The sequence below is a fragment of the Chlorocebus sabaeus genome, chromosome 20 (assembly GCF_047675955.1).
Source record: "Chlorocebus sabaeus isolate Y175 chromosome 20, mChlSab1.0.hap1, whole genome shotgun sequence".
Taxonomy (NCBI): Eukaryota; Metazoa; Chordata; class Mammalia; order Primates; family Cercopithecidae; genus Chlorocebus; species Chlorocebus sabaeus.
This window is the reverse complement of record NC_132923.1, coordinates 91,255,461-91,282,937: the sequence shown is the minus strand read 5'-3', so window position 1 is coordinate 91,282,937 and position 27,477 is coordinate 91,255,461. Positions and strand designations below refer to the sequence as shown.

The following is a 27,477-nucleotide window of genomic DNA, read 5'->3' as shown; positions in this document are numbered from 1 at the left end:
GATTACAGGTGTGAGCCACTGCGCCTGGTAGTCGTTGCCATTACTTTAAAACCTTTCCCAACCCGTGCCCAGGTATCAATGGCAATGCCCTGATGTCCTCAGTAAATAAATTTGTTAAAGTATTTTCTAAGCTGCTTTGAAAATGGAATATTTTTGTGGTTGTTGCTGGTAAAATTCTTTTAACCTGACTATTGCTCTAAGGCCTAATTGCCATTTTTATATTCCCATTGTAAGGTGTTAGTATTTGAGCTCTTTTGCTGGTGTTAAAAATGCATAATGAAAGATGGCAGAGAGAGGTACATTATATCCAATTCATGAGTTGTTTGTATTAAAAAGCTTATTTTAATCACTTAACATTGTTGATTTGTCTAATCACTGACACTAGAGCTGTTGATTAGGAACCTGACCTTTAGATGGTTGACTTGTGAGTGTATTCAATATGGTGAGATATAGTGTTGATAAGGCTGCAGATTTTAGAGGTGTCATTAACAAGGTATAGGAGTAAAATAGGGGTTATAGTATTTCTTACTCAAATTCTGTACGTGCTAGAGCTGGCTGGAGTCTGTGACATGCTCATTGGTGTAAGTCGGTAAGGACTATGCTTTTTGCTCCACAGCTCAGTTGTGGGAAAGCTAGTCTCTTGAGCATTCTTGATCAGAATGGACTGGAATCATTTAACTTTGGTACTTTCCCAGGCTGTTAGTATTATCAAATGAATGGCTTAAAGATATCAGAGGCCGGGCGCAGTGGCTCACGCCTGTAATCCCAGCACTTTGGGAGGCCGAGGCTGGCGGATCACAAGGTCAGGAGATGGAGACCATCCTGGCTAACTCGGTGAAACCCCGTCTCTACTAAAAATACAAAAAATTAGCCGGGCGTGATGGCGGGCGCCTGTAGTCCCAGCTACTCGGGAGGCTGAGGCAGGAGAATGGCGTGAACCTGGGAGGCGGAGCTTGCAGTGAGCCGAGATCACGCCACTGCACTCTAGCCTGGGTGACAAAGCGAGACTCTGTCTTAAAAAAAAAAAAAATCTATCAGAAACACTGACTGAGGTCTCCACCTGCTTCTGGCTGAGTGGATGGGAGCTTCTAGCCAGTGAATAAGAGGCATTAGCCAATGTATCTTATTCTGAATGGTCCGGGTGGACTTTTAAAAGAGAAACACTCAGCCTTTTACTTGCTGAAGGTCTGACCCATAGACTAAGATTACACATTCTTAGTCTAGGTTACGCTTGAACTAGACTGCACCCACTGACAATTTATTCAGTTCAGGTGTTAACTCACTTGGATTAGCATCTGGTCTGTCCTATCTCTGAATATAGGTTGACATGTGTATTAGAATTTCTGACTAGTCAGAAGATGTTCTTAGTTATGTTCTCAATACTGAGGAATTTTTACTTCTAGAAACTGAAGGATCAGAAGAGGATGATAAAGAAAATGATAAGACTGAAGAAATGCCAAACGATTCAGTCCTTGAAAACAAGGTATGTTGTTAGCCACTCAGTACTGTTGTCAGCCTTTCTCTTTTTTTGGGAGACAGGAGCTCCCTCTTGTTGCCTAGGCTGGATTGCAGTGGGGTAATCATGATCATGGCTCACTGCAGCCTAGACCTGAGCTTAAGTGATCACCTCAGCGTCTCAAGTGGCTGGGACTACAGGCTTGTGCCAACACGCCCAGCTAATTTGCAGGACTGTAGCTTACCTAGTTTAGGCATGGTTTTTTTTTTTTGAGATGGAGTCTCGCTCTGTCGCCCAGGCTGGAGTGCAGGGGCGCAATCTCGGCTCACTGCAAGCTCCGCCTCCTGGGTTCATGCCATTCTCCTGCCTCAGCCTCCCAAATGGTTGGGACTACAGGCACCTGCCACCATGCCTGGCTAATTTTTTGTATTTTTAGTAGAGACGGGGTTTCACCGTGTCAGCCAGGATGGTCTCGATCTCCTGACCTTGTGATCCGCCCACCTCGGCCTCCCAAAGTGCTGGGATTACAGGCGTGAGCCACTGTGCCTGGCCTGTTATTTTTTTAAGAGATAGAATCTCTGTCTCTGTTGCCCAGACCGGAGTGCACTGGCACATTCAGGGCTCACAGTATCTTCAGCCTCCTGGGTTCAAGGAATCTGGCCTCATCTTCTCAGATAACTAGGTCTCCAGATGTTTGCCACCATGTCTGGCTAATTTGTTCTCTAATTTTATTTTGTTTAGATGGCGTCTTGCTATGCTGCCCAGGCTGGTTTCAAACCTGGCCTCAAGTGATTCTCCTGCCTCAGCCTCCAAAAGTGTTGGGATTATAGGCATGACCCAATATGCCGAGCCCTTGGCATGATTATTATAGATAACTGTCCCTTGGTTATGGATTAGGGACCCTTTATTCATGCCTAGGATGGGTGGATAAATTTGATTCTAGGGGTCCTGTGTGTTAGTATGTGAGCCAACATTTCACTGTTAAAATACCACTGACATGGCCATGACTTAGGATAGTATGTGGACCCATTGTCTAGATTTTAGGGAGAAAGTCCAAATTTTGAATCGTATATCAACTTTTTTAAAGCTACGCTAAGTTATACATTTAGATTTGTATTCTGAAAAGATGCCTATCTTTTTTTTTGTTTAGTCTCTTCAAGAAAATGAAGAGGAGGAGATTGGGAACCTAGAGCTTGCCTGGGATATGCTGGATTTAGCAAAGATCATTTTTAAAAGGTAAAACTCTTGGTGCTTCTAGGCTTGGGTTGAGAGCTTGGTGGTTAAATAGAAACCAGTTAGGGTTAGACAGATACTGTTAAGGTTTTTGATCAACTTTCCTTCTTTTAGGCAAGAAACAAAAGAAGCCCAGCTTTATGCTGCCCAGGCACATCTTAAACTCGGAGAAGTTAGTGTTGAATCTGGTAATGCATTTTCCATTTTATACTCTCTTACCCTCTTCAGCTCCCTTGTTCTTCCTCTAATAGATTCTCTAGAACCCAACTTGATCTTTAAAAAGACAAGTCTGGGTTCCCTGTAGACCCTGGAACAATGAACAGTCTCTTTGAGTGGCACTCATAGAAAGTCTTTCAGTAGGTTTTTTTTCTTTTTTTTGAGATGGGGTTTTGCTCTGTCACCCAGGCTGGAGTGCAGTGGCATAATCTCTTCTCACTGCAACCTCTGCCTCCCAGGTTCAAGCAATTGTCCTGCCTCAGGCTCCCGAGTAGCTGAGATTACAGGCAGCCACTGCCACGCCCAGCTAATTTTTGTATTTTTAGTAGAGATGAGGTTTCACCATATTGGCCAGGCTGGTCTTGAATTCCTGACCTTGTGATCTGCCTGCCTCGACCTCCCAAAGTGCTGGGATTACACGCCCAGCCTCAGTAGGTTTTTAAAAGTCATTTTGACATTCTTTATAGCCATGGGTCCTGGAAATAACTATAAACAAAAATGAAATGTTAAGTATGGACGCATTCCCGTAGGATGGGTCTGAATTCTGGAAGTATTTTATGTTAAATGCTGTCCATTTACTTGCTCTTCTTTTTCTCTTCGTTAGAAAACTATGTGCAAGCTGTGGAGGAATTCCAGTCCTGCCTAAACCTGCAGGAACAGTACCTAGAAGCCCACGACCGTCTCCTTGCAGAGACCCACTACCAGCTGGGCTTGGCTTATGGGTACAACTCTCAGTATGATGAGGCAGTGGCACAGTTCAGCAAATCTATTGAAGTTATTGAGAAGAGAATGGGTGAGTGAAGACCAGCTGCTTCATGGTGATGTTGGATCCAGCAGTTAAGGGAAAATAACAGTTCTTTTTTGCGCCATTACTAATCATTTTATTCTTTTTAGCTGTACTAAAGGAGCATGTGAAGGAGGCTGAAGGATTGTCTGCTGAATACAAGAAAGAAATTGAGGAACTAAAGGAATTGCTACCCGAAATTAGAGAGAAGATAGAAGATGCAAAGGAGTCTCAGCATAGTGGGAATGTAGCTGAACTGGCTCTGAAAGCTACTCTGGTTGGTTCTGTTAACATTTTGATAATAGCATGTTTGGTACCATTTATGTTAATGTTTCATTTGCCAGGAACTTTTCATCATGACTTGGTTTCCAGGGAGTTGGGGGGCTCATCTAATTATTCCTATCGAATAATGCATTGGTTAAGAGGAAATACCCTGGAGCCCCAGACTATCTGGGTTTTAATTCCGTACTTATATGTGGCCATGGGCATTTCTCTCCCTCAGTTGAAAGATGGGGATAATACAGGTTGAGATTCTTACCTGAATGCTTGAGACCAGAAGTGTTTTGCATTTCAGATGCTTTTGGATTTTGGAATATTTGCATCATACTCAACAGTTGGATACCCTTAATCCAGAATCTGAAATGCTCCAAAGAGCATTTCCTTTGAGTGTCAGTCAGATTAAGGAATGGGCTGCCCAACCTGTAGTACATATGTGTAAAATACACTTCTGACAGTACTGGAAAAATAGACATTTCTTAACAAATGTAAGTTGCTATTTCCATTTCTAAGAACTCATTTGCATAAATTAGTGAGGCACTGAGAGGCATTCACCACAAATTGCCTGGTTCTGTTTTTGGCTGTGTTAGAATGTCCCAGAGCTTTTTACCCTGCAGGTAGGATATGGAAGATTATCAGGTACACTCTGCGACTACTTCTGGGTGGCCGCTAGACAGGGATAGGTGGGCCAGGGGTAGAAGATCTTGATACTATACGGAGGCCACTAGCATTTCAGGTCTTAGTTGTTTGGATGGTGATGGGTACCTGTTACAAGGCTGCAGGTGGCCTGGGTTCTATCCTGAAACCAATTTGGGTTTGCCATTTCTTGCAGGTGGAGAGCTCTACTTCAGGTTTCACTCCTAGTGGAGGAGGCTCTTCAGTCTCCATGGTGGGTATTCAGGTGGTTTTTTTGGTCACTTATATTAAGTCTCAGTGTTGGCTTGGTGTGGTGGCTCATGCCTGTAATCCCAGCACTTTGGGAGGCCGAGGCAGGAGGATTGCTTGAGGCTTGGAATTCAACACTAGCCTGGGCAACATAGTGAGACCTTGTCTCAAAAAAACTAAAATATCATATAAGCCTCAGCATTGATCTCATATAGCTTGTACAATTGCTAATAAAGACTTATTTTGCCAGATTGCCGGTAGAAAGCCAACAGATGGTGCTTCCTCATCAAACTGTGTGACTGATATTTCCCACCTTGTCAGAAAGAAGGTAAGTCTACATGTGGTGTTTCTTTCCTTTTAATACCTTTCCTATAAACCTTTCCCTATAATAGTTGGTGCATATAAGACACTCATTTTCCAAAGGGGGTAAGGATTTGTGAGTGGAGACAGTTTTTGTTGTTGTTGTTGTTTGTTTTGAGACGGAGTCTTGTTCTGTCACTCAAGCTGGAGTGTAGTGGCACCGTTTTGGCTCACTGCAAACTCTGCCTCCCAGGTTCAAGCGATTCTTCTGTCCCAGCCTCCAGAGTAGCTGGGATTACAGGCGCGTGCCACCACGCCTGGCTAATTTTTGTATTTTTAGTAGAGACAGGGTTTCACCATATTGGCCAGGCTGGTCTTGAACTGCTGACCTCGTGATCTGCCCGCCTTGGCCTCCCAAAGTGCTGGGATTACAAGCGTGAGCCACTGCCCTCGGCCAGGGAACTCTGAATTCCTGTTGTGTTTCCTGACTCAAACACAGGAATTCAAACCCGTACAGTGATTACCATTCACATCTCACTCCAACCCTGTCTCCCTGTGCTTCCGGTAGAGGGGCCTGAAGTGGTATGGTGGGACAGATTAATTTATTCTGAGAGTACAATTTGGCATCTGCCCGTGGCTAGGGAGAGAGACCCTCAGAGCTATGAATCCTGGTGTTCAGGATCTTTGCACCACAAGGGTTAAGGAAATGTTTTGCAGTTATGTTTTTAAAAACATTAAGCACATTTGTGAAGCCTTCACAATTATATCTTTAGAGGAAACCAGAGGAAGAGAGTCCCCGGAAAGATGATGCAAAGAAAGCCAAACCAGAGCCGGAGGTGAACGGAGGCAGTGGGGATGCTGTCCCCAGTGGAAATGAAGTTTCGGAAAACATGGAGGAGGAGGTGGGCAGTTAAGCAGGGCTTAGCTTCTTGCCTCATTCGTTGTTCTCAGGACCTGGGGAAATCAGTCCTCCCAAGTGCATGCTCCCCACCTTGAGCCTGTTAACAACTGTTGAGTGCATTCCTCACAGGAAACGGTACTTGTGCAGGAAAAGTTTGGTTATGGGAGTGTAGGATGACTCACTGACAAAAGGAGCCTGTATATCATAGGTCCCTCAATGAACATATGAGAAGGCACTTGATTGGCAAAACTATTAGGTCACTTCCTTCCATGTAATATGATTATTGGCTCTGTCAACCCCATTATCACGGAGCATTCAAGAAATACTGCCCTCTTAATATAGGGGGCAAAGCAGAGTTTGGGTGACTTGTATATGCTTCCTCTCACTGAGGCCTCAGTTACGTAAGACAGAACGGCTTAAATTAGGCTCACTCATGCCCAGGCTCTGTTTGTCTTCCAGGCTGAGAATCGGGCTGAAAGCCGGGCGGCAGTGGAAGCGACAGTGGAGGCTGGAGCTACAGTTGGAAGCACTGCATGTTAAGAGGTGGCACAGCCCCCCTCCCAAGGGAAAGTGTTTTTGTATATAATGTATTTTTTCACTTTTGGAGGATTCTTTTTGTATAACTTCAATAAAGATTGTAAGCAAAGGTGGAGGCTTTGATGGTTTTTTTTCTTAATTATTGGTTGAATCTGCCTTGGAACACTCCTGGTTTTACATAGTAGCCAAAGGTTTTGTTCTGGCCTTCTGTACTGATCTGTGTTCCTGATCCTAATTCTTACCTGTCTAACGTGGAGGTGATCAAGTGTGGCTGTAGGCCTTTGTTTTCCAATGGTGCTATATTCTGTTTTCAAATACTTCACTGAATCCAGCTGTCTTGCAAACCTTTAGTGGTGCTGTCCCTGGATGGGGCTACAAAAACAAGACTTGGCGAAGATCTTGCTCTTCGGTGCTGAAAATGGATTATGGACTTTCGGCTGTGAGCCAGGCCTAGAATGGTACTTGTCCTATATCAACCTAGTCTTCAACTGGGGCTATAATCCTGTCCTGGAAAAAGAACTCTGAAGAAAACCTGGGTCAGGGGAATGATTCCTAAGGAAAACGGTCTGCATCTGAGCTCTGGTTTGAAAGTAGCCAAGGGACTGATGGTGGACACTCCAGATGTGGTTGGAAGCATATGTGGGGAGGCTGGCTGGTTGGGTTTTATTTGTTATTTTCTGTATAGAAAGGTTGAGATATATCAACACTTGGAATTGTTACCCATCAACTGAATTGACTTCTCAAATAAAGATGCTAAAAATCTCCTTGTCTGGAATTATGTTTAAAGATCTTACAGTGGGATCTTAGGCTGTGTATTTTTGAGATGGAATCTCGCTCTTGTCGCCCAGGCTGGAGTGCAATGATGCGATCTCGGCTCACTGTAACCTCTGCCTCCTGGGTTCAAGAGATTCTCCTGCCTCAGGAGGCTCCCAAGTAGCCAGCACTACAGGCGTGTGGCACCACACCAGGCTAATCTTTTGTATTTTTGGTGGAGACAAAGTTTCACCATGTTGGCCAGGCTGGTCTCGAACTCCTGACCTAAAGTGATTTGCCCACTTCGGCCTCCCGAAGTGTTGGGATTACAGGCGTGAGCCACCTCACCTGACTGCCTGGAGCATTTCTGTGTGTGATAGAGGGTTTCAAAGGCAGGAACGAGCCCACCAGTCCAAGGATGCTGGTGGTGAGGGCACTAGTATTAATGTTATACCCGTTGGGCTCTCACTGGTATCTAGAGTTCAGGGCTCACTTGAGACTGAGCTGCCTCTGACCTGACCCTTAGTTTAAGTATCAGGATCTGAATTCCAAACAATGCCTGCCCTATATCACCACTAAAATTTAGTAGTTGTGACATCCATAGGGCTGCTTTGTTGCACTGGAGGCAGAGGGAGCTGTGGCTGACCCCTAAATTCAAGCCCATTTTTCAGACTAGGTTTTTCTGGGCTGGTCACAATAACTCATGGTTGCAGGATCTCTGGCTTATCCTGGGTGTGGAGTTTCTTCCTGATGATGCCCTTGCAGTGTACCAGGTCCTGAGACTTCCCCCCCCTTTCTTGGTCAGGACAGTCATGATGTAGTTTAATCCCAGGCACTTGACCTCCTCTGGTTGGCACTGGGGTCTAGGGTTAGGCACAGTATCTAAGCTAGGATCTCACATGTGACCTCTGGGTGGGGGAACAGCCTTGGGCTGGGGACCTATCCCGGAATCGAAGTACATAAGGCCTCGGGAGCTTCCTGTTTATTGGTACCTTGACAACCTGAAAGGTTTCCTGGCAGAAATACTGAGGAAACAGATTTAAGTTTGGCAATAAAACTGGCTTTACTAAAAAAACCAGTGGAAACTAATGGGAATTTAAAGTTCCTTTAGTTGGAATTAAAGAATGCCCCCTAGTCACCTTTTGGAGAACTTTGTAAGTGCCAGACAATATCATAAATACCTGACAAACTCATTTAATCCTTAGCCTGTTTTACAAAAACAGAAGAGGTACAGAAAAGGACTTATGGGAGGTGGTAAAATTGTGGTTGGAGCGTATTCTGTACTCAACTGCTAGTTGCTTCTAGACCCAATGTCAGAACATGGAGTAGTAAAAGCTGTAGGTCTGGAAATAGGCCCCAGTCCTGTGCATGTTCAGATGCTCATCCCCACATTCACTTGGGTTTAGAAACTCACTGGGGGCAAGTCAGAACTGTGGTGAGGGGCCAAACCCTCATCTATCCTTGACTCCACTGAGGGGCTCTTCTGTACGAGGTGGGGGATCAGCAAAGCCAGCTGTGGGGGTGAGGAAGTTGGCTTCTGATGAAGATGTGCTCGACACCTGTGGAACAGTGAGAAGGCAGGTTTTGAGCAAAAATGTAAAGGTTAAGCACACAGATTGTGGAGTTAGGCTTCCTTAGAGTCTCAACTTACTGCGAACCAAGTTAACCTGGTCCTGCTTTGATTTCCTTATCTGTTACATAGTAGGACTTTATAGAGATGTGAGGATCAAACAGAAAAGCACTGGTAATCACCGGCATACAGTGGTCAATAAAGGCTGGCTATTAGCCACACTGGTATGGGTAGCTGTGGTGTCCCTAGCTGCAGCTGGGCCCTCACCGGAGGTGGGTACTGGTACTCATGGGCACTTGCTGGATTGATCTCTGCCAGTGTCTGGACAGCTGCATCTCTTGCATTCACCAGCCGCAGAAAGAGCTCAGCCTGACCTGCCTGAGGAGAGATGAAATGGTATTGCACTTGTACCTTGCTGTATGCCCAATCCCCACCCACCACACTCACCTGAGGAATCCCATTCAGCTGCCTGAGGCTAAGGCTGGGGTCCAGAGGAAGGGCCCGAAGTGGGAGGCGCCAGCGGCCGCTTAGCACCCGCTGATCTTGGTCAAATAGCCCAAGTGAGACCCAAGCCTTTGGCTGTGGTGCCCTAGCCCATGCCAGGCCCTGCCAGACCTGCAGCTCACAGACCAAAGATACTGATGGTGAGGGTGGCAGTCTGTAGAATAACCAAAAAGCAGTGTCGGAAGCCAGACCTGCAATCCCTTCCTAGGACTTAGCCCTTTAGAGCCAGTGGCCTCTGTATACAGATGAGAAAACTTAGCAGAATGATGGATAAGCCTTAATTGTGGCAGAGTACCAGAGTCATGATCCCCACCTACTGACCTGGGCACAGGCTGCCTGCTGGCAAGGATAGCACAGTTGCCCATGGGCCCGGGAGCAGGAGGTGGGGGCAGGCAAATGGCTGGGGGCAATGCTGTGGTCCCTCCTGTATCCTGTCCATCGCGTGCCAAGCCAGTCCTTAGTTGCACCCAAATCCAGGAAGCCTCAAGGCCCCGCAGGAAATCATAGAAAATGACCAGGCCAGCCCTGGGGAACACAAGTCTTAGCATAGAAACACCCAACTCCTTTCAACCTCTCTCCTCTCAGGCAGGTTCCTAACCCTATCTGGCCCTAGTGGGCTCCCTTAACCAGCAGTGCTGGCCAAGTCACAGAGGATGTGAAAAGTGGCATGGGCCTCACCCAGGATCGTAGGGTGCAGGGCCCAGCACGTCCGATGTGGGTAGGAGGAAGTGTGGGTCCAGGCCCAGGTTTCTGGTCATTGTTCCAGGAAGCTGTGGCTGTGGGGAAGATAGTTGACTCCTCCAGAAGGCCTTTTAGCTGCCCAAGTGTTGTCCCCCAACTGCTCAGAGCAGAGCTGCCCGCAACCTATTCCCCCCTCCACCCAGTGTCTTCACAGCCTTTCCCCCACCCAGGAACCGAACCTCCATGAAGCCTGGAAGTGGTGGCAGTGGTGGCAGTGGTGGTGCCACTGGCGGTGAGAGGAGTGGGGGATCTCTCCTCCCCTTCGGTTGTAGGCTGGCACCCCACAGGAGTGGCAGATCCCGGGGCCCTAGGAGCAGAAGAAGAGTTAGGGTGCCCCTAAGTTGGACAAAGCAGGTAATTAACTGAGATACCCACAAATGGGTTGACGGAGCCCTGAGGATACAGGGACACACACGTGCAGACTAGGGGAGTCATAAACACGGGTCTTGTTCCCCATGCACTGGCTGCCTGCCCCAGCCAGGCCTGCTGGGGGGAGAGAGGCGGGATGGGATAAGGTTGGGGTACTCACTGACCCAAGGCTGCCTGACTCCGCTGCATTTGCAAGGCCAAGATTTCTGCCTCCAGGCGCCGGTTTTCAGCCTCCACTACTGGAAGCTCCCCTGAGGTGGCACCTGCCCTTCCTGCAATTAACAAGTGTGACCTGTCACCTTTGACCTCTGGTGACTGGCCGGGTCCAGCTGCGAGCAGCTCTCCAGCGCTAAGGTTCTTCGGATAAGGCTGGACTTGTCAGCTCACATCCTATCCACAGCCACAGACCCTCCCTTGAGTTCTTTTCTCCTCCCAGGACTGACCACCGCTGCCGAGAGGCCCTCCTGTTCACCTCTGCGGGTCTGCGACCGCTGCAGCTCCAGTGCAGACGCCTCCACCTGCAACTGCCATATCTGGCCCAGCACACCGGGGTCCCGGCCTCCGTCTCGAATGTAGGCCTCCTGCAGGGCCCTAGGGAATGGGGAACAGGAAGGCCATCTTTCCAGAACTGCTCAGCGCTTCGTCCCATGCCCATCTCCAGACCCCGGCCCTCACCCGATTTTGGCAGCCAGAGTTCCCGGGTTGGCCTTTAGCACTGGAGAATAGAGTTTTGCCTCTCGCCCGGAGCTCAGCGGGTTCCTGGGGTGGCAGGCGACGCGCAGGGAGACGGTAACGCATCAGGGGTCCGCAGCTCCAGCCAGCCCGCCGGCCCCTCCCACCCCGGAGCCGCATGTTCCGGGTTCCGCTTCGTCGGGGTCTCACCCTGGCTCCGCCTGCAGCTCCTGAATGCGGGCTTCCAACACCTCTAGAGCTCCCCGCGTCCTACCGGCCTCAGTTCGTAGTTCTCGAATCTCCTGCTCCAGGCCGAAGAGGCGGGACATCCCGCCCCGCGTACAGGCCACACCTTGGAGGCGCCGGCTCAGTTCTGAGGGAATGCGGGCCGAGTCAGAACTGGCGCGAGCAAGCTTAAGCCGAAGGGTAAGGGCAGAGGAGGTCCTTGGTCCCCGCCCCCCATCTCCTTCACCCTGGCCGCGTCGCTGCAGGGCCCAGCTCTGCGCTTCCGTCTCCGCCACGCGCCTCGCGCGAGTCCTGAACAGCGCTCGCAGCCGCTCGCTGGGGCTTCCCACCGCCTCGGACATGGGACTCTGAGGGCGCGCCTCGGAACGTGTCCAGGACCCCGCGAGCACCCTGGGGACCTCTGTTATCCAGGGCCGCATTTCCTGTAGGGATAGCCGCAGCCACTGCACCTGGAGGTAACAGCGATCCGCGATCTCTGTGTGGGCAGAATCTGTCCCAAGTATGATCTACAGGTTTGGGAAAGACGCTCAACGTTTTGTGCCCTGGGGAAAGGTAGGCAGCTGTACCTCCTCTGTTAACCTCTTTAGAGCAGATTTACTGGCCTGCTGGTCTGGGAGGCCCTGGAGATCTTGTGGCACAACCTGGGGACAGGGTGTAGGAGGATGAGGAATTATAAAGGTCCTGCTCCTTTGAATCCCCACCCATGGCCATGGAGGCCCTTACCGCGGCCCCTTGGGGTTCAGTGGCAACTGAGGCCTGTGCTCCCAATGTCTTCTCTTGGGTCGGGTGGCCAATGCAGAAGCGCTGTGTGTGGGTGGCTAACAGAGCTGAGGAGCGGAAAACCATGTCACAGGTCCCACAGGGCAGGAGCGCTGGCTCCCCAGAATGGGAGTCCATGGGATGGGACCTGTTTCCTGAAACAAGTCAAGACCTGCAGAAGGGATCAAGGGCAGGGGAAAGGCAGAGGAGGATGAAAGAGACAGAAAGCCAGAGGCCGAGAGGAAAGGCCAGGTCTGTTAGGTCTGCCAGATCTTCAAGTTTGTTTGGTGAGAGCCTTAGCTCCCTGGACAGCAACCACAAGGCTGGGCAGGTCAGGAGAATGGGTGGGGACACCTTGGCCATTTGGGAGGAGCCACTGGCTTGAAAAAGTGTTACAAAGTCTGAACGTGGGCAAGTCTCTTAACTGTAGCTTGGTTTCCCTATTAATAGAGGAAAAAACAGTTGCCTCCTAGAGTAGCTGGGCCCTTATCACTCCATCATTGGTCATTTAATAGCCTCTAAAAGGCAGGCATCATCTTTTTCACTGCTGTACTCCTAAGTAGATGTAAGTAACAGTTTGTACCATTCTGCAATCCAGAGAACTACGTGGTAAAGGAGGCACACTGACCTTTCCAGCATTCTGCCTGGAAACCACGTCACACCAGAGATAGCAGTCTTTCCCTAACTCGCATTCCCTGATTCCTCGTTTTTAAGCTGTAGACGGAGATAATCAGCACAGCCCAAGAAGCTGTGGGTGAACACAATGAATCTATCAGATGAGGGGGTCAAGTCCACAAAGAAACCCCTTCTCTCCCAAGATTGGCCAGAAGCCAGAAAGGCCCTGAACTGTTGGTGAAATTCTTCACTCCACTCCCACTCCCAAAATATATGCAGGAGCTCTGAGGTGACCACATATTTCTTAAGAAACCCCCTTTATTTTATTTATTTATTTTTGAGACGGAGTCTTGCTCTGTCACCCAGGCTGGAGTGCAGTGCAGTGCTCACTGCAAGCTCCGCCTCCTGGGTTGACGCCATTCTCCTGCTTCAGCCTCCCCAGTAGCTGAGACTACAGGCATCCGCCACCAAGCCTGGCTCATTTTTTTCTATTTTTTAGTAGAGACGGGGTTTCACCATGTTAGCCAGGATGGTCTCCATCTCCTGACCTCGTGATCCACCGTGCCCGGCCAAGAAACCCCTTAACAAGACAGGGACTTAAGACATTTCCCAACACAGTACCTAAAGCCGAGGTATGGCCCACCAGCAGCAAATGACAAAGTATTCAAGGTTATGTCATCTCAGTTCAGCTTCATTCCAACTGACACCAAGAGCACATTTTTAGAAATATGTTCTCAGAAAACAAGTAAATGGCAAAGCCCAAATCAAAACCTACTTTTCAACAGCTAAGTTTGTCCCGATTTTCAGTGGTTAGACTTTTGACTGTTTGACTTTATAATGGTGCAACAGCGATAGGCATTTGGTAGAAATACTACCACCAATCCCCCCACCCCCCTCAAGAGACAGGGTCTCACTCTGTCATCCAGGCTGGATTGCAGTGATGACATCATGGCTCACTGTAGCCCTGACCTCTCTTGGAATCAAGCAATCCTCCTGCCTTAGCCTCCCAAGAAGCTGGGACTACAAGCGTGTGCTACCAGGTGGACCTGGCTATTTTGTTTCTGTTTTTGAGATAGAGTCTTGCCCTGTTGCCCAGGCTGGAGTGCAATGGTGCGGTACAGGCTCACTGCAACCTCTGCCTCCTGGGTTTAAGCAATTCTCCTGCCTCAGTCTCCTAAATAGTTGGGATTACAGGCGCCTGCCACCACGCCTGGCTAATTTTTTTGTATTTTTAGTAGAGATGGGGTTTCGCCATGTTGGCCAGGCTGGTCTTGAACTTCTGACCTCAGGCGATCCACCCACTTCAGCTTCCCAAAGTGATGGGATTACAGGCGTGAGCCACCATGCCCTGCCGGACCTGGCTATTTTAATGTTTTTGTTTTTTGTAGACAGGTCACTGTGTTGCCCAGGCTGGTCTTGCACTCCTGGCCTTTTCTTAGATCACTGTCTATTCTCTCCCCTATGGGGCTGGGCACTCCTTGCATCCTCAGAGCCTTGCACAATGCTGGGGACATACAACAGGGGCTTAGAAAGTATTTGTTGAATGGGCCGAGGCAGTGGCTCATGCCTGTAATCCCAGCACTTTGGGAGGCCAAGGCGGGCGGATCACGAGGTCAGGAGATCGAGACCATCCTGGCTAACAAGGTGAAACCCTGTCTCTACTAAAAACACAAAAAATTAGCCGGGCGTGGTGGCGGGCATCTGTAGTCCCCGCTACTTGGGAGGCTGAGGCAGGGGAATGGCGGGAACCCAGGAGGCGGAGCTTGCAGTGAGTCGAGATGGCGCCACTGCACTCCAGCCTGGGCGACACAGAGAGATTCCATCTCAAAAATAAAAATAAAAAAGAAAGTATTTGTTGAATGAAAAAACCTGCTTCCTTCACTAGCCATCCGGCTAGCATTGTCCAACTCTCCCCCAACCCCTGCTCCAAGTTCTTATTTAGTAGGAAAACAGAATAGACTTCCCTTAAAATATGTATACTGGTAAATATATGGGCACTAAAAAACAGTTTCAGGAAAAAAAAAAAAAAAAAAAAAAAAACTTGGTTTCTGACTTTATTAGTGGTAATTTATTGCACAGGTTTTTCTGCATCAAAAAAGTATCTGCTAAAAAGAGAACAGTTGTGTCTGAATTAACATTTCCCCCCAACTTCTAAAAATATTTCCCCTAAAAAAGAATCCACTCATTTAATTTTAAAGAAAATATACTTCTTACACAAGACAATCCAAACTGATGCAAAATATTTATTCCAAGTTAGTTATTTTATGCAGTAGTTTCCCCCTCGAGACTTGTGATAACCATATCTTTTAAATCTGTAAATAATGTTATCAAAATAATCTTAATCTTTGAAATCTCACAAAAATTTATATTTTACAATCCACCCTGAATATCAAGGCTGCAAGATAACACAACATTTCCTATATCCAAATATTTTACAGCTGTACCCAAAAAGGAAAAAGAAAAAAACAAAACAAAACAAAAAAAAACAACCAAAAAAACCACGTATGCTTGGTTAAGGGCTAAAGTTACCCGAGCAGCCAAAAATAAAATAAAATATCCAAATTATTAGCATTAATTTAATACAATTATAACTTCAATAGTCACTTTGTCATTGACAATGATTGCTTGAGCACAGGGGTGAGTGCCCTAAGGGCTGGTAGTAGAAGCTGTTGCTGCAGACCGGTGTCTCCTCTTCCCTGCACTGCCAGCTCCTACCTGTGCATCACCCCATATATACTGGGTGTGTGTGTGTTTTAAAAATCTGTCCCACTACACAAACTTCTCTCTATTAAGCAGATAACAGGGAAGAACAACAAAAAAAGCGAAACAAGCCAATCGCTCTCTCTTTGGGATACGATTATTTCCCTTGTGAATGAAGTATTCAACAACATAAGAAAAGGAAAAGAACAATTTCTTTTGTATACTCCCTAAACACACAGAGTTTACTGGGTCAGATTTAACTGTGAGCATTTATATGCCTACTTCCAGGCATCGTCATCTGATGTTTCACTGCTACTGGTTTCGGTGTCTGAGTCCTCAAACTCTGCTCTGCAAGTGCTTCTCCAAGGGGAGAACAGGCTGGAACTGCGGCTCTGCAAGAAGCCATTCTTTCCAAAGCCATTTCTTCTCAGCTATGGTTAGCATGGGAGAGAAAGAAAAAAGAAAAAATTGTCAATGACTGTACTGACCCATGAGCCCTGGGAAAGGCCAGGCCTCAATTCAATTCTAGGTAGAATGTGGGATAGGGGGTGCTTCTAAGAGACCCTCTGAGATCTCTTATAGCAGTGTTTTTCAAATTTTAATGTACGAGTCATCTATGCATCTTTCAAAAATGCAGATTCAGATTCAGTATGTCTGGGATGGAACTTGAAAGTCCTTCTTTTTCTTTTTTTTTTTTTTTTTTTTGGAGACGGAGTCTCGCTCTGTCGCCCGGGCTGGAGTGCAATGGCACGATCTTGGCTCACTGCATCCTCTGCCTCCCAGGTTCAAGTGATTCTTCTGCCTCAGCCTCCCAAGTAGCTGGGATTACAGGCGTGCGCCACCAAGCCTGGTTAATTTTTGTATTTTTAGTAGAGATGAGGTTTCACCATATTGGCCAGGCTGGTCTCGAGCTGCTGACCTCGTGATCCGCCTGCCTCAGCCTCCCAATGTGCTAAGATTACAGGTGAGAGCCACTGCGCCCAGCCATAAGTCCTTATTTCTAACAGAGTTCAGAGTGGCAAGGTCTCATACCAGCTTGTGCCATGCCCCTTTTAAGGACTTGGCCAATTGTACTTTGTGCTGTAAATATATGCCACCAGAAGTTCAAGGATTTTTATAGAAACCCCATTTGTCTTGTTCACCCTAGGATCTAGCAGTGTTTTATTCAGAGAAAGAATCCAAGCAACTGCTGGATAAACTGACACAAGCTATTTAGCTTCTTAGCTCTGGCCAGAGGACCAGGAAACTACAGTGCAGAACAGGAAGCAGAGGAAGGTGAACCTGCTTCCTTAAAGACCAAGAGCTCAGACCATAACTCTGGAACACAGCCTTGTGGTTCTGATAAGGAGTTAGAGCTGTGAGGATGAAAGAGTATACTATTTTCTGGAATCTGCTAATGACTGACACTTGGTTTTTGTATCCAATACTGGGGATCCTTATTTCCCAGGCAGATTTAGGAGCCCCGCTACATTTCTACTAAGGTAATTTCCCCATCCCTCCCAGATCTTTCTCTCACATTAAACTAGGGCTCCCTCAGGGCAAGGACTGTCTGGACTCCTTATTTTCCTGGTTACTAACTGGTCTCTAGGAAGAAGGTTTACAACATACCTGCTCTGTCTTCATGTGGAACTCTTTGAGCTCATCCTCTGTGAGGGGAAGGCAATTCTCATCGTTTTCAGGATATTCTTGCCATCCCATTGCTTTCAATAACCTGGTGGATGCAGGATGCAGAAGGACAGGTAAAGAGAATATGACATCATTAAGCCTAAGTGAACAGCTCATCTCTTTTCACAGAAAACTTTTCTGCCCAGGGACAATGGATGTTAAAGGAATTCTGTTTTCCTCCCTGTGGGACAAGCTTTAATTGTGGCTACTTGGGTGCCTGTAAATAAATGGAGGCTCTTCACAGTTGAGAGAGAAAGAGCTACAGAAGAGACAGTAGAAGCAAAACCAAGGCAGTGTAAGGAAGAAAGAGAGCACTTGCAAAATCTGGCTTTTTTTGGGTGGGGGGAAGGAGCCTCACTCTGTCACCCAGGCTAGAGTGCAGGGTGCAATCTCAGCTCATTGCAACCTCCACCTCCCGGGTTCAAGCCATTCTCCTGTCCCAGCCTTCCTAGTAGCTGGAATTACAGGCACACACTACAATGCCCAGCTAATTTTTGTATTTTTAGTAGAGACAGGGTTTCGCCATGTTGGCCAGGCTAGTCTCGAACTCTTAACCTCAAGTGATCCACCCACCTCGGCCTCCCAAAGTGCTGAGATTACAGGCATGAGCCACTGTGCCCGGCCTGAAGTTAAAAATATTAAAGTATTGGAGAGTAGATTGTGGAAGAGATGGCTGGGTTTGTGACAGAATGTTTGATGGGCAACAGGCCAACCTGGGGCATACAAAGAGAACAAGTTATGATTGGGCCACTTCTCTCTGTATGTGGGACTCTATCTGAGATATCTTCTCCAGTATGTTCAAGGTCCTTAAGGGTCAGACACTGCATGCCCTGTGATGTCCTCCTCACTTACCTGTGCTCTGCTTCTAGAGAGTGTGAGAGAACCTCCCCTTCTTCCACTACAGGGAGGGCAAGACCATTCTGATGACAGCCGTCCTCCTCATTTTCCTTTGGTTCAGGTGTGCTGTTGTCCTCCAACTGCAATAAGGAAAAGGAAGGAAGGACACACTTGGTTTAAGGTTCCTTTGTGGTAATATAAGCAACCTACAAAATCAAGGATTCACAACCCAGGAAAGTGTTTTCCAAAAGATAGCCTCAGCCCATAGATTTTTTCCCCATTTACAAATGAGGACCTGCTGTATCAACAAGTCAATTTATAAACTGATTCTAAAGTTTTAATGAAAAGGCAAAAGATCCAGAACAGCCAACACAATACTGAAGAATAAAACCAGAGTACTGATATTACCTGACATCAAGACTTACCACAAAAGCTAGAGTAATTAAAACACTATGGTAAAAGTGCTTGTAAGAGGTGTGCGGGGGGAAAGTGTGGTACTGGCAGAAGATGACAGAAATAGTCCAATGGGACAGAACAGAGAGCCCACAAACAGATAACTGATCTTTGACAAAGGAAATACAATGGAGAAAAGAGAGTCTTTTCAACATATGGTGAGGGGAACAATTGGACACCCACATTTAAAAAAAAAAAAAAAAATCTAAACAAAGACCTTACAGCCTTCACAAAAATAAACTCAAAATGGGTCACAGACCTAAATGTAAAACACAAAACTATAAAACTCCTATAAGGACAACATAAGTGAAAACTCAGATGACCTTGGGTATCACATTTATTTATTTATTTATTTACTTACTTACCTATTTTTTGGAGATCAAGTCTCACTCTGGTGCTTGCTTATTTACTTATTTTTTGGAGATCAAGTCTCACTCTGTTGCCCGGGCTGGAGTGCAGTGGCACAATCTCGGATCACTGCAACCTCCGCCTCTCGTGTTCAAGTGATTCTCATGCCTCAGCCTCCCATGTAGCTGTGACTACAGGTGCATGCCACCATGCCTGGCTCATTTTTGTGTTTTTAGTAGGAAAGGGGTTTTGGCAGGTTGGCCAGGCTGGTCTCGAACTCCTGACCTCAGGTGATCCGCCCACCTCAGCCAACCAACATGTTGGGATTATAGGTTTGAGCCACCATGCCTGGCCTACAATTAATTAGGCTGGATTTCATTAAAATAAAAAAATCTCTGCTTTGCAAAAGACGCTGTCAAGACAATTAAAAGACAGTATAGTTGCTCACACCTGTAATCCTAGCACTTTCGGAGGCCACAGGTGGGAGGATTGCTTGAGTCCAGGAGTTTAACACCAGCCTGAGCGACACAGCAAGAAGCTATCTCTGTAACAAATAAAATATTAGCCAGGCATGGTGGCACAAGCCTGTAGTCCCAGCTACTTGGGAGATTGAGGCTGGGGGATCACTCGAGGAGGCGAGGTCGAGGCTGCAGTGAGCTGTGATCATTAATGCCACTGCATTCAGCCTGGGCGACAGAGTGAGACACTGTCTCAAAAACAAATATGGCCAGCTGGGCATGGCAACTCATGCCTGTAATCCCAGCATTTTGGGAGGCGGAGGTGGGTAGATCACCTGAGCTCTGGAATCCGAGACCAGCCTGACCAACATGGTGAAACCTCGTCTCTACTACAACCAAAAACATTCCAGAAAATAGTACTCTTTCATCCTTACAGCTCTAACTCCTTATCAGAACCACAAGGCTGTGTTTCAGAGTTATGGTCTGAGCTCTTGGTCTTTAAGGGAGCAGGTTCGCCTTCCTCTGCTTCCTGTTCTGCACTGTAGTTTCCTGGTCCTCTGGCCAGAGCTAAGAAGTTAAATAACTTGTGTCATGTGGTGGCGCATGCCTATAATCTCAGCTACTTGGGAGGCTGAAGTAGAACTGCTTGAACCTGGAAGGCGGTGGCTGCAGTAAGCCAAGATTGCTCCACTGCACTCCAGCCTGGGCAAGAGTGAAACTCCATCTCAAAAAATAAAATAATACAAATAAATAAATAAATACATATGGCCACGTGTGGTGGCTTATGCCTTTAATCCTAGCATTTTGGGAGGCTGAGACAGGCAGAACACTTGAGGCCAGGAGTTCAAGACCAGCCTGGCCAAAATGATGAAACACCATCTCTACTAAGAATACAAAAATTAGCTGGGCGTGGTGGCGGATGCCTGTAATCCCAGCTACCTGGGAGGCTGAGGCAGCAGAATCGCTTGAACCCCAGAGGTGGAGGTGGCAGTGAACCCAGATCGCGCCACTACACTCCAGTCTGGGTGATAAGAGCGAGACTCTGTCTCTAAATAAATAAATAAGAATGAAGAGTCAAATCATAGACTTAGAGAAACTGTAGTCAAAGACACATCTAATAAAGGACTATGAACTAAGATATAAAAAGAACTTTAAGAACTCTTAAAACTTAGCAATAAGAAAACAGACAACCTCATTTAAAAATGGGTGAGAGACCTGAACAAACACATCACCAAAGAAGATATAGATGGATGCTCCACATCGTATGTCATCATGGAAGTGCAAATTAGAACTACACACCTATCAGGAGGGCCAAAATCCAGAACACTGATAGTATCGAATACTGGTGAGGATGTGTAGCAATAGGAATTCTCATTTACTGTTGGTGGGAATGCAAAATGGCACAACCACTTTGGAAGACAGTTTGGTGGTTTCCTAACAAACTAAACAAGCTTTTACCATATGATCCAGCAATTGTGCTCCTTGGTATTTATCCAAAGGAGTTGAACTTATGCCAACACAAAAACCTGCACATGGATGTTTACTGCAGTTTTTTTTTTTTTTTTTTTGAGATGGAGTCTCGTTCTGTCGCCCAGGCTGGAGTGCAGTGGCCGGATCTCAGCTCACTGCAAGCTCCGCCTCCTGGGACTACAGGCGCCGCCACCTCGCCCGGCTAGTTTTTTGTATTTTTAGTAGAGACGGGGTTTCACCGTGTTAGCCAGGATGGTCTCGATCTCCTGACCTCGTGATCCGCCCGTCTCGGCCTCCCAAAGTGCTGGGATTACAGGCTTGAGCCACCGCGCCCGGCCTGTTTACTGCAGTTTTATTCATAGTTGCCAACACTTGGAAGCAACCAAGATGTACTTCAATAGGTGAGTGATTACTAAAATAAACCCGAATTTAAAATTTTTGCTGAAAAAAGGATTAAACTCACTTTACTATGTGGTCTAGAAGGCAGTTACACCTACAGACATTATCTCTGTACATTTAAAAATCCTGCCACATCTTTATCCTTTAAGAAGAACTCACATAGGTATCAAAGGACAATTCCTAGGCTACCCCAGAAAAAGCCGATGCTCTTACATCTTCCAGCTTGTCACAGTCTCTGTTCTCTGAGAAGTCTCCATTCCGGTCATCCTTCAGAGTTTTCAGGAACTCACTCTTCCTGTCGCTGGTTCGGCGGGTCAACTTGGTCAGACGAGAGGAGCTGATCTCAATTGGAGGGGTGGTGCTGGAGGGACTCTGGGCAAATACCACAAATAGGTTTCTCCTGACAGCAAAGAGCAAGAACTGGGGTTCTCTTCTACTTAGCACTAACTTCAAGAATCTGGTAGCCTATTTATCACTCTGTTTTAAACCAAACAATTCTTTTATTTAAGCAGACTTCAGTTTTGCAGGATTTATACAGTTAAGAGTAGCTAGCTTACGTGGCACCTCTTTGATCTTTCTACAGACACCAGCAGAATGCCAGTCTAACATAGGATGCCCCTGGTCCACCACAGAGCATCTACCCCATTTAGCCACTGCCCACTTTTGGATGCTAACAGAAAACATCAATAAAGAAAGTATTCTCAGCTAAATATAGCTACAAAACAAAGTGTCACAGCTATACATATTACACTTGTTATCTAAGTGAACAGGAAACGGCAATTTCAGAAAAAGACTCCTGCTTTATCCTCACTCACCTCTTTGGGAGAACTCAGAGCTGCACCACTAGCCAGTACCACTGGTTTGGTAACAGAGACTGGACTGGTAAAAGCGGACTCCCGGCTAGAGGAAAGGGATCCTGACTTGTGCTCCATCCTGTTAGCTTTCCATGCATTAGGCTACACAGGATGAAAGAACAAATCAGTCAGAACGAGCACGCAAACAGAATCTCAGCTTATAAAATCATAAAGCAAAGAGTGAAACGTTACATGAGAACAAGTTTCCAGGGCTTAACTGTCTTAACATGTTTGGGAAGTGTGCAACCTCTTTTGGAGGTGAGGCACTTCAAGGAAAATGGTAGATGGGATACAGAAGAACCATGGAATATTAATAGTGGCTTCCCAAAAAGAGGGCTCTAGTTCAATGAGTTTGGGAGGTGCTAGGGTGAAAAAAGTTCAACAAGCTTTTTACTGGCAATTTCTCAAAGCACTTAACTGCACATAAGAATGTGAGAAGCAGTTGGCCAGGCGCAGTGGCTCATGCCTGTAATCCTAGCACTTTGGGAGGTAGAGGAGGGCGGACCACAGGGTCAGGAGATCAAGACCATCCTACCTCACACGGTGAAACCCTATCTCTACTAAAAATACAAAAAATTAGCTGGGCGTGGTGGCGGGTGCCTGTAGTCCCAGCTACTTGGGAGGCTGAAGCAGGAGAATGGTGTGAACCCAGGAGGCAGAGCTTGCAGTGAGCCAAGATTGTGCCACTTTACTCCAGCCTGGGCGACAGAGCAAGACTCCGTTAAAAAAAAAAAAAAAAAAAAAAAAATTTTGAGAGGCAGTTACATAGCCTTTTCCAAATGTATTGAATCCCACAACTTTTTTTAGTAGTATTTGTTAACTTTGGATGTAATCCTGATAGCCCACAAAGTGTCACAAAACTGCAGCTTTCCAGGAACTCTGATGGCAACAGGCTAGTTCCAGGCCAGAGTGGCTATTGTAAATGGTTGAACAATCCTGATTTATTTGGTCTGGAGGCCCATCTACTCAACTCTGCAGGGTCTGGGCCCATTCTGTCACTCTGGCCATAACCCCAACTATGATGGATAGCTGGAATACTGAGTTACCACACTGTCTGAGGAGACCAAGGAAGATGTGGCAAGCCAAAGGAGTGGTACTGAAGCAAATGAAAACCTTCCAACTTACTTCCAGAATGAAACACTTAGAACTGAGGACCTCCAGGACAAAGAGGGGGCCTGAGTGAAATGGATTCCTTTCCTGGTTGCTTTCTTGATTGATGGGTATTAAAAGAAGACACAATAATAGCTTTAGGAATGGAATTAACTTTACTATCTACCACGTACCAGGTGATGGTCACAGTTTTATTTAATTCTTAAACCAATCAGGAATAATAATTGTTATGCTGACTTTTAATAGAGAATGACACTGACGATAAGAAAGGTACACAATTTGTTCAAGGTTATTCAGCTAGTAAATGAAACTGCCTTTCTACTATCCCAAAATGCCTCCAAAAAGAACAAGCAAGCAGATAAGAGAAACAATGATCCAACCAGAATGAAGATTAATTTTTTTCTTGCATTGATAAAAATCTGAAGATGGTTGCTTGTGTCAGGTTAACTCTCAAAGATGATTTGTGGCTTCCCCTGAGTTGTAGAGTCACCAGATGTCCTGTCTTTAAAACAATGTCAATTCAGAGCACAGAAACACTTGGGTTTCTGCCATAGTAGTACAAAAGATTTACTGTTACATAAAACAGAATATCTACATCTCTGCTAATTTTATTTCAACTTAATTTTCAGTAACTTAAACGCTATGGGATAGCTAGACTACCCCCTGGAAAAATCATTATGTCCCACACAGGTTTTTATTAGATGATTATATATGTAAAAGTCCATTAAAGTGAATTGTATACCCAGTTTTCTTGTTGTTGTTTTAAAAATGTTCTCTCCTTTTCCTCTAATTTCCGAACCAACCCTAGCTTGCTCCACTTCAAATGCTTATCTTCTTCTACTGGACTAAAAATCCTAAAATCACTGGGCTCAAACTTTCTCCTACCTCCTCTGCCATTTGCTCCTCAAGTTCAAAGGAACTTCCTCCTCTAGCATTATTTGTTCTCTTTCCTTTTGGGTTTATCAAATTATGCTAACCCACCTTACTAAAATTAGGAAAAAAAGGCCAGACTTCTTATTTTCAATCTTATATACCACCTTCTTATTGCCAAACTTCTAAGTCAGTACATGGTATCTTTCACTCGCTCATTAATTGCTTACTGCTTAGTTTCCTGCAATACTCACCTTCTATCCCCAATTTTAGCAAAACTCTTTCATAAATAACCAAAACTTTCATCCTTATATTACAAAGGCCAGCTCTAAAAAACCTATCTTCTTTGGGAAATGTGATACTGCTCATTACGAATATTTTCTGAACCTGTCCCTTTTTCCCTACTTGATTTCCTGATGCTTCACTCTCTAGGTTCTCTCTTTACCTCTTGAGTTCCCTTCTTTTCAATGGATGTAAGAATACTAGCAGTCGCCGGGCGCGGTGGCTCAAGCCTGTAATCCCAGCACTTTGGGAGGCCGAGGTGGGTGGATCACGAGGTCAGGAGATCGAGACCATCCTGGCTAACACGGTGAAACCCCATCTCTACTAAAAATACAAAAAAAATTAGCCGGGCGTGGTGGCAGGCGCCTGTAGTCCCAGCTACTCGGGAGGCTGAGGCAGGAGAATGGCGTGAACCCAGGAGGCGGAGCTTGCAGTGAGCCGAGATCCGGCCACTGCACTCCAGCCTGGGCGACAGAGCAAGACTCCGCCTCAAAAAAAAAAAAAAAAAAAAAAGAATACTAGCAGTCTAGCCTCAGTACTCTTCTTCTGTAATCTGTTAAACTAGGTGAACTTCATTAGAAAAAGCAATTACTTGTAACTGTTTCAGTTAAAAACGTTAAAACTGTGTAGATAATAAGTAAAATTGCATCTCTACCTACTTTAACTTCTCTCCTGTTCTTTTTATACAGGCTTCCAGGAAGTCTTACTTCCCCATCCACTTCCACATACCAGCCATACTGAACCACTATGGTTCCTTTACTCCAAACACACCATATTCTGCATCCAGTTTCTGGGTAACAGGTTCCCTCTGCCGAGAATGCCCTACCTACTTGCTTTCTAACAAACTACTGTACTACTGTTTTTAAACGTCCACTTACTAATTAGGATGTTTCAAAAATTATATTCCAAGTACTTGCCCCAATTTACTGTCGAGAAAAGTTTAGCAAAATCTAATAACTTGCTTAAGATCACAATCCTAAAAAGTGTCACAAAGATTTCAACTTAGTTAAGTTTGAGTCAAAAGACTAAATTCTCAACTTCCACTTCTATTCTTCATCCTTCGAGAGAGGAGGCATTCTGGAACAGTAGAAAGAGCCCTGGTTTTGAAGTCAGACCTGTGTTAAAAGTCTGACTCTATCACTTATTAGCTATGTAACCCTACAGTATGTCATTCTCTATATTCCAGGATTAAAGGAGTAAATGCTTTAACATGTGTAAAAAGCCTAACCAAGCAACATAGTAAAATGTCAACAAATGGCAGTTCTCTTTCCTTTATCACATATTTGAACCCCAGTTATTCATAAAGATTTTGATGACCCTCCCTAGGCAGAGAAGAACAAATTTTTTTTTTTTTTTTGAGACAGAGTCTCGGTCTGTCGCCCAGGCTGGAGTGCAATGGCACCATCTCAGCTCACTGCATGCTCCACCTCCTGGGTTCACGCCATTCTCCTGCCTCAGCCTCCCAAGTAGCTGGGACTACAGGAGGCACCACCATGCCTGGCTAATTTTTTGTATTTTTAGTAGAGAGGAGGTTTCACCATGTTAGCCAGGATGGTCTCTATCTCCTGACCTTGTGATCCGCCCACCTAAGCCTCCCAAATTGCTGGGATTTCAGGTGTGAGCCACCGCGCCCAGTCAATTTTTTTTTGTATCTGTTTCTTCACTAGACAGTAAACTCTTTGGGATTACAGGCCAAGTATTATTTTGTGCCTCTAGTGACATACAGTGTTTACTACTCAGATACTAAGTATTGCTAATGTTTAGATAAAATGAATGGATAAATCAACATCTGCTTATTAGTTATCTTACCTCTTCCTCCCTCTAACATCTTATATCCTAGGTACCCAGAACCACAATCACATTTCCTGAAACCTGATCTTCCATCGTTACCCTAATTTCCCAGGGAAGAATGTCTTGTTTTCTTTTGCTGCCTAATTTGCCTCCCACTATCTGCCATTACCACCTCTGCCAACTGTCACCATCCTCTTCAAGCTTCAAGAGCAGCAGCCTTCATGTTAGTTTTCCAATCTTCATTCTACCCCTGACTCACAACAGGGCTAAAGTGATCTTAAGTTTTGTGCCATAATTTTTATCCTTCTCACTTTTTTAACCTTTTGATTTATGAGATCCTTGAGGACACAATGACATTTTCTTACTCATTTTTATATTTTCTGTAGTCCTGCAGAATGCTTGTAGACATCTTAAAGTAACACTCAAGAAAGTCTTTATAAACTCTCAAGAAATGGGACAAACATAAGGTGTGCTGGCAGGTTGGTAACAATAGCTACCATTTACTGGCACTTATTATATGCCAGTTTTAGTTATTTCATTAAATTTTCTCATTTACTTCTCACAAAAAAACGGGTATTACAATGTCTATTTTATAGAAGAAGAAACTGAGACTGGGAAGTGAAGAAACTTGCGCAAGGTGGTAAGATGAAGAAGGTACAAGGTGGAATCTATCTATTCCATAGCCTGGCAGTTAACTTCCGTGCTGGGCTGTTTCCTTCTTTGTAACAGTTGCTCTCTTCACTTGAATTCACATTCTTTCCCTTCTACATCAGAGGAAAATAAACCCTACATATCCTAAACCCTTTTCAAAGATAACTGTACTTGTCAATTAGTTTTATTCCCACATATTTCTTCTTGGCCAATGATCTTTAATCATCTCTTCTCTTCCAAGTACAGTTCAAGTCGCTTCCAGTGGCTTCTTCCGACAGACTTCCTCATCCATTCACTTATCACTTTTACCACCTATATTCTACCTAGTTCCTTTTACTGTCAAGGTTAAAAGGTGCCACTACCTCCACATATTTCCAAAAGCCATTCTTTATTCCCTAAAAACATCAACTCAAAAGTCTCCTAAAATAATCACTAAGGCTTTTTTTCAGTTATTTTCCTCAACTTGTTACCCCTGTTGCTATTACAAACTCACCCACTTGTATTTCTGTGATAGTTTACCATTTTTTTCTGAACTACTTTCTCAGTACTATCCCATTCTTTATTCTTCTTCTTGTATCATCTTCTATCGTCTTCTCTTGTATATCTAATCTACCTTGAAAACTCCAATCATTATCACTACAATAATAATTCCCAGTGAATTTATTCAGAGGCAGGGCACAGTGGCTCACGCCTGTAATCCTAGCACTTTGTGAGGTCAAGGTGGGAGGATGGCTTGAGCCCAGAAGTTCAAGACCAGCCTGGGCAATACAGT

At 45.6% G+C, this 27,477-nt stretch overlaps 3 protein-coding genes across 13 annotated transcripts in view; 1 reads left to right on the top strand and 2 right to left on the bottom strand.

The window, feature by feature from the left end:
• The window catches only part of NASP (nuclear autoantigenic sperm protein), a 35,357-nt gene extending 28,660 nt beyond the window's left edge, over positions 1-6,697 (top strand). For 4 of the 5 annotated variants that reach the window (XM_007978946.3, XM_037998937.2, XM_007978950.3 and 1 more), the window contains 9 exons: positions 1,404-1,483; positions 2,607-2,692; positions 2,804-2,877; positions 3,510-3,698; positions 3,800-3,966; positions 4,798-4,854; positions 5,101-5,178; positions 5,924-6,052; positions 6,511-6,697. In XM_007978946.3, coding sequence (XP_007977137.2) covers positions 1,404-1,483; positions 2,607-2,692; positions 2,804-2,877; positions 3,510-3,698; positions 3,800-3,966; positions 4,798-4,854; positions 5,101-5,178; positions 5,924-6,052; positions 6,511-6,591 — 941 coding nt within the window. In that variant the 3' untranslated portion in view covers positions 6,592-6,697. The remainder of the gene's footprint in view (positions 1-1,403; positions 1,484-2,606; positions 2,693-2,803; positions 2,878-3,509; positions 3,699-3,799; positions 3,967-4,797; positions 4,855-5,100; positions 5,179-5,923; positions 6,053-6,510) is intronic. The other variant, XM_037998952.2, reaches the window with a different exon arrangement.
• Positions 6,698-8,469: 1,772 nt separating this feature from the next.
• On the bottom strand, positions 8,470-11,971 carry CCDC17 (coiled-coil domain containing 17). Of its 3 annotated transcripts, XM_037998974.2 has the most exons (10): positions 11,408-11,971; positions 11,201-11,284; positions 10,998-11,116; positions 10,690-10,797; positions 10,336-10,463; positions 10,094-10,191; positions 9,737-9,940; positions 9,359-9,569; positions 9,179-9,289; positions 8,470-8,900 (listed from the first exon to the last, which is right to left on the bottom strand). In XM_037998974.2, exons 1-10 carry the CDS (start codon positions 11,860-11,862, stop codon positions 8,793-8,795), a joined length of 1,626 nt encoding a protein of 541 aa, XP_037854902.1. In that variant the 5' UTR covers positions 11,863-11,971; the 3' UTR covers positions 8,470-8,792. The 3 variants fall into 3 exon arrangements, with proteins under 3 accessions (XP_037854902.1, XP_037854893.1, XP_007977133.2); XM_037998965.2 differs by having other exon boundaries at positions 9,179-9,569; XM_007978942.3 differs by having other exon boundaries at positions 8,801-8,900; positions 9,094-9,569.
• Positions 11,972-15,040: 3,069 nt separating this feature from the next.
• The window catches only part of GPBP1L1 (GC-rich promoter binding protein 1 like 1), a 61,280-nt gene continuing 48,843 nt past the window's right edge, over positions 15,041-27,477 (bottom strand). For all 5 annotated transcript variants that reach the window (XM_007978941.3, XM_037999010.2, XM_037999019.2 and 2 more), the window contains 5 exons: positions 21,963-22,103; positions 21,361-21,519; positions 18,035-18,159; positions 17,126-17,228; positions 15,041-15,948 (listed from right to left, as the gene is read on the bottom strand). In XM_007978941.3, the coding sequence (XP_007977132.1) occupies positions 15,796-15,948; positions 17,126-17,228; positions 18,035-18,159; positions 21,361-21,519; positions 21,963-22,103 (681 nt within the window). In that variant the 3' untranslated portion in view covers positions 15,041-15,795. The remainder of the gene's footprint in view (positions 15,949-17,125; positions 17,229-18,034; positions 18,160-21,360; positions 21,520-21,962; positions 22,104-27,477) is intronic.

Excerpts from the sequence above, each read along its gene's own strand:
- CCDC17 (XM_037998965.2), bottom strand. The coding sequence starts at position 11,862 with ATGCGGCCCTGGATAACAGAGGTCCCCAGGGTGCTCGCGGGGTCCTGG. Across the intron at positions 10,464-10,689 it reads GCGGAGTCAGGCAGCCTTGG|GGCCCCGGGATCTGCCACTC; the intron begins GTCAGTGAGTAC and ends TTCTGCTCCTAG. Across the intron at positions 9,941-10,093 it reads CCTGCACCCTACGATCCTGG|GGCTGGCCTGGTCATTTTCT; the intron begins GTGAGGCCCATG and ends TGTGTTCCCCAG.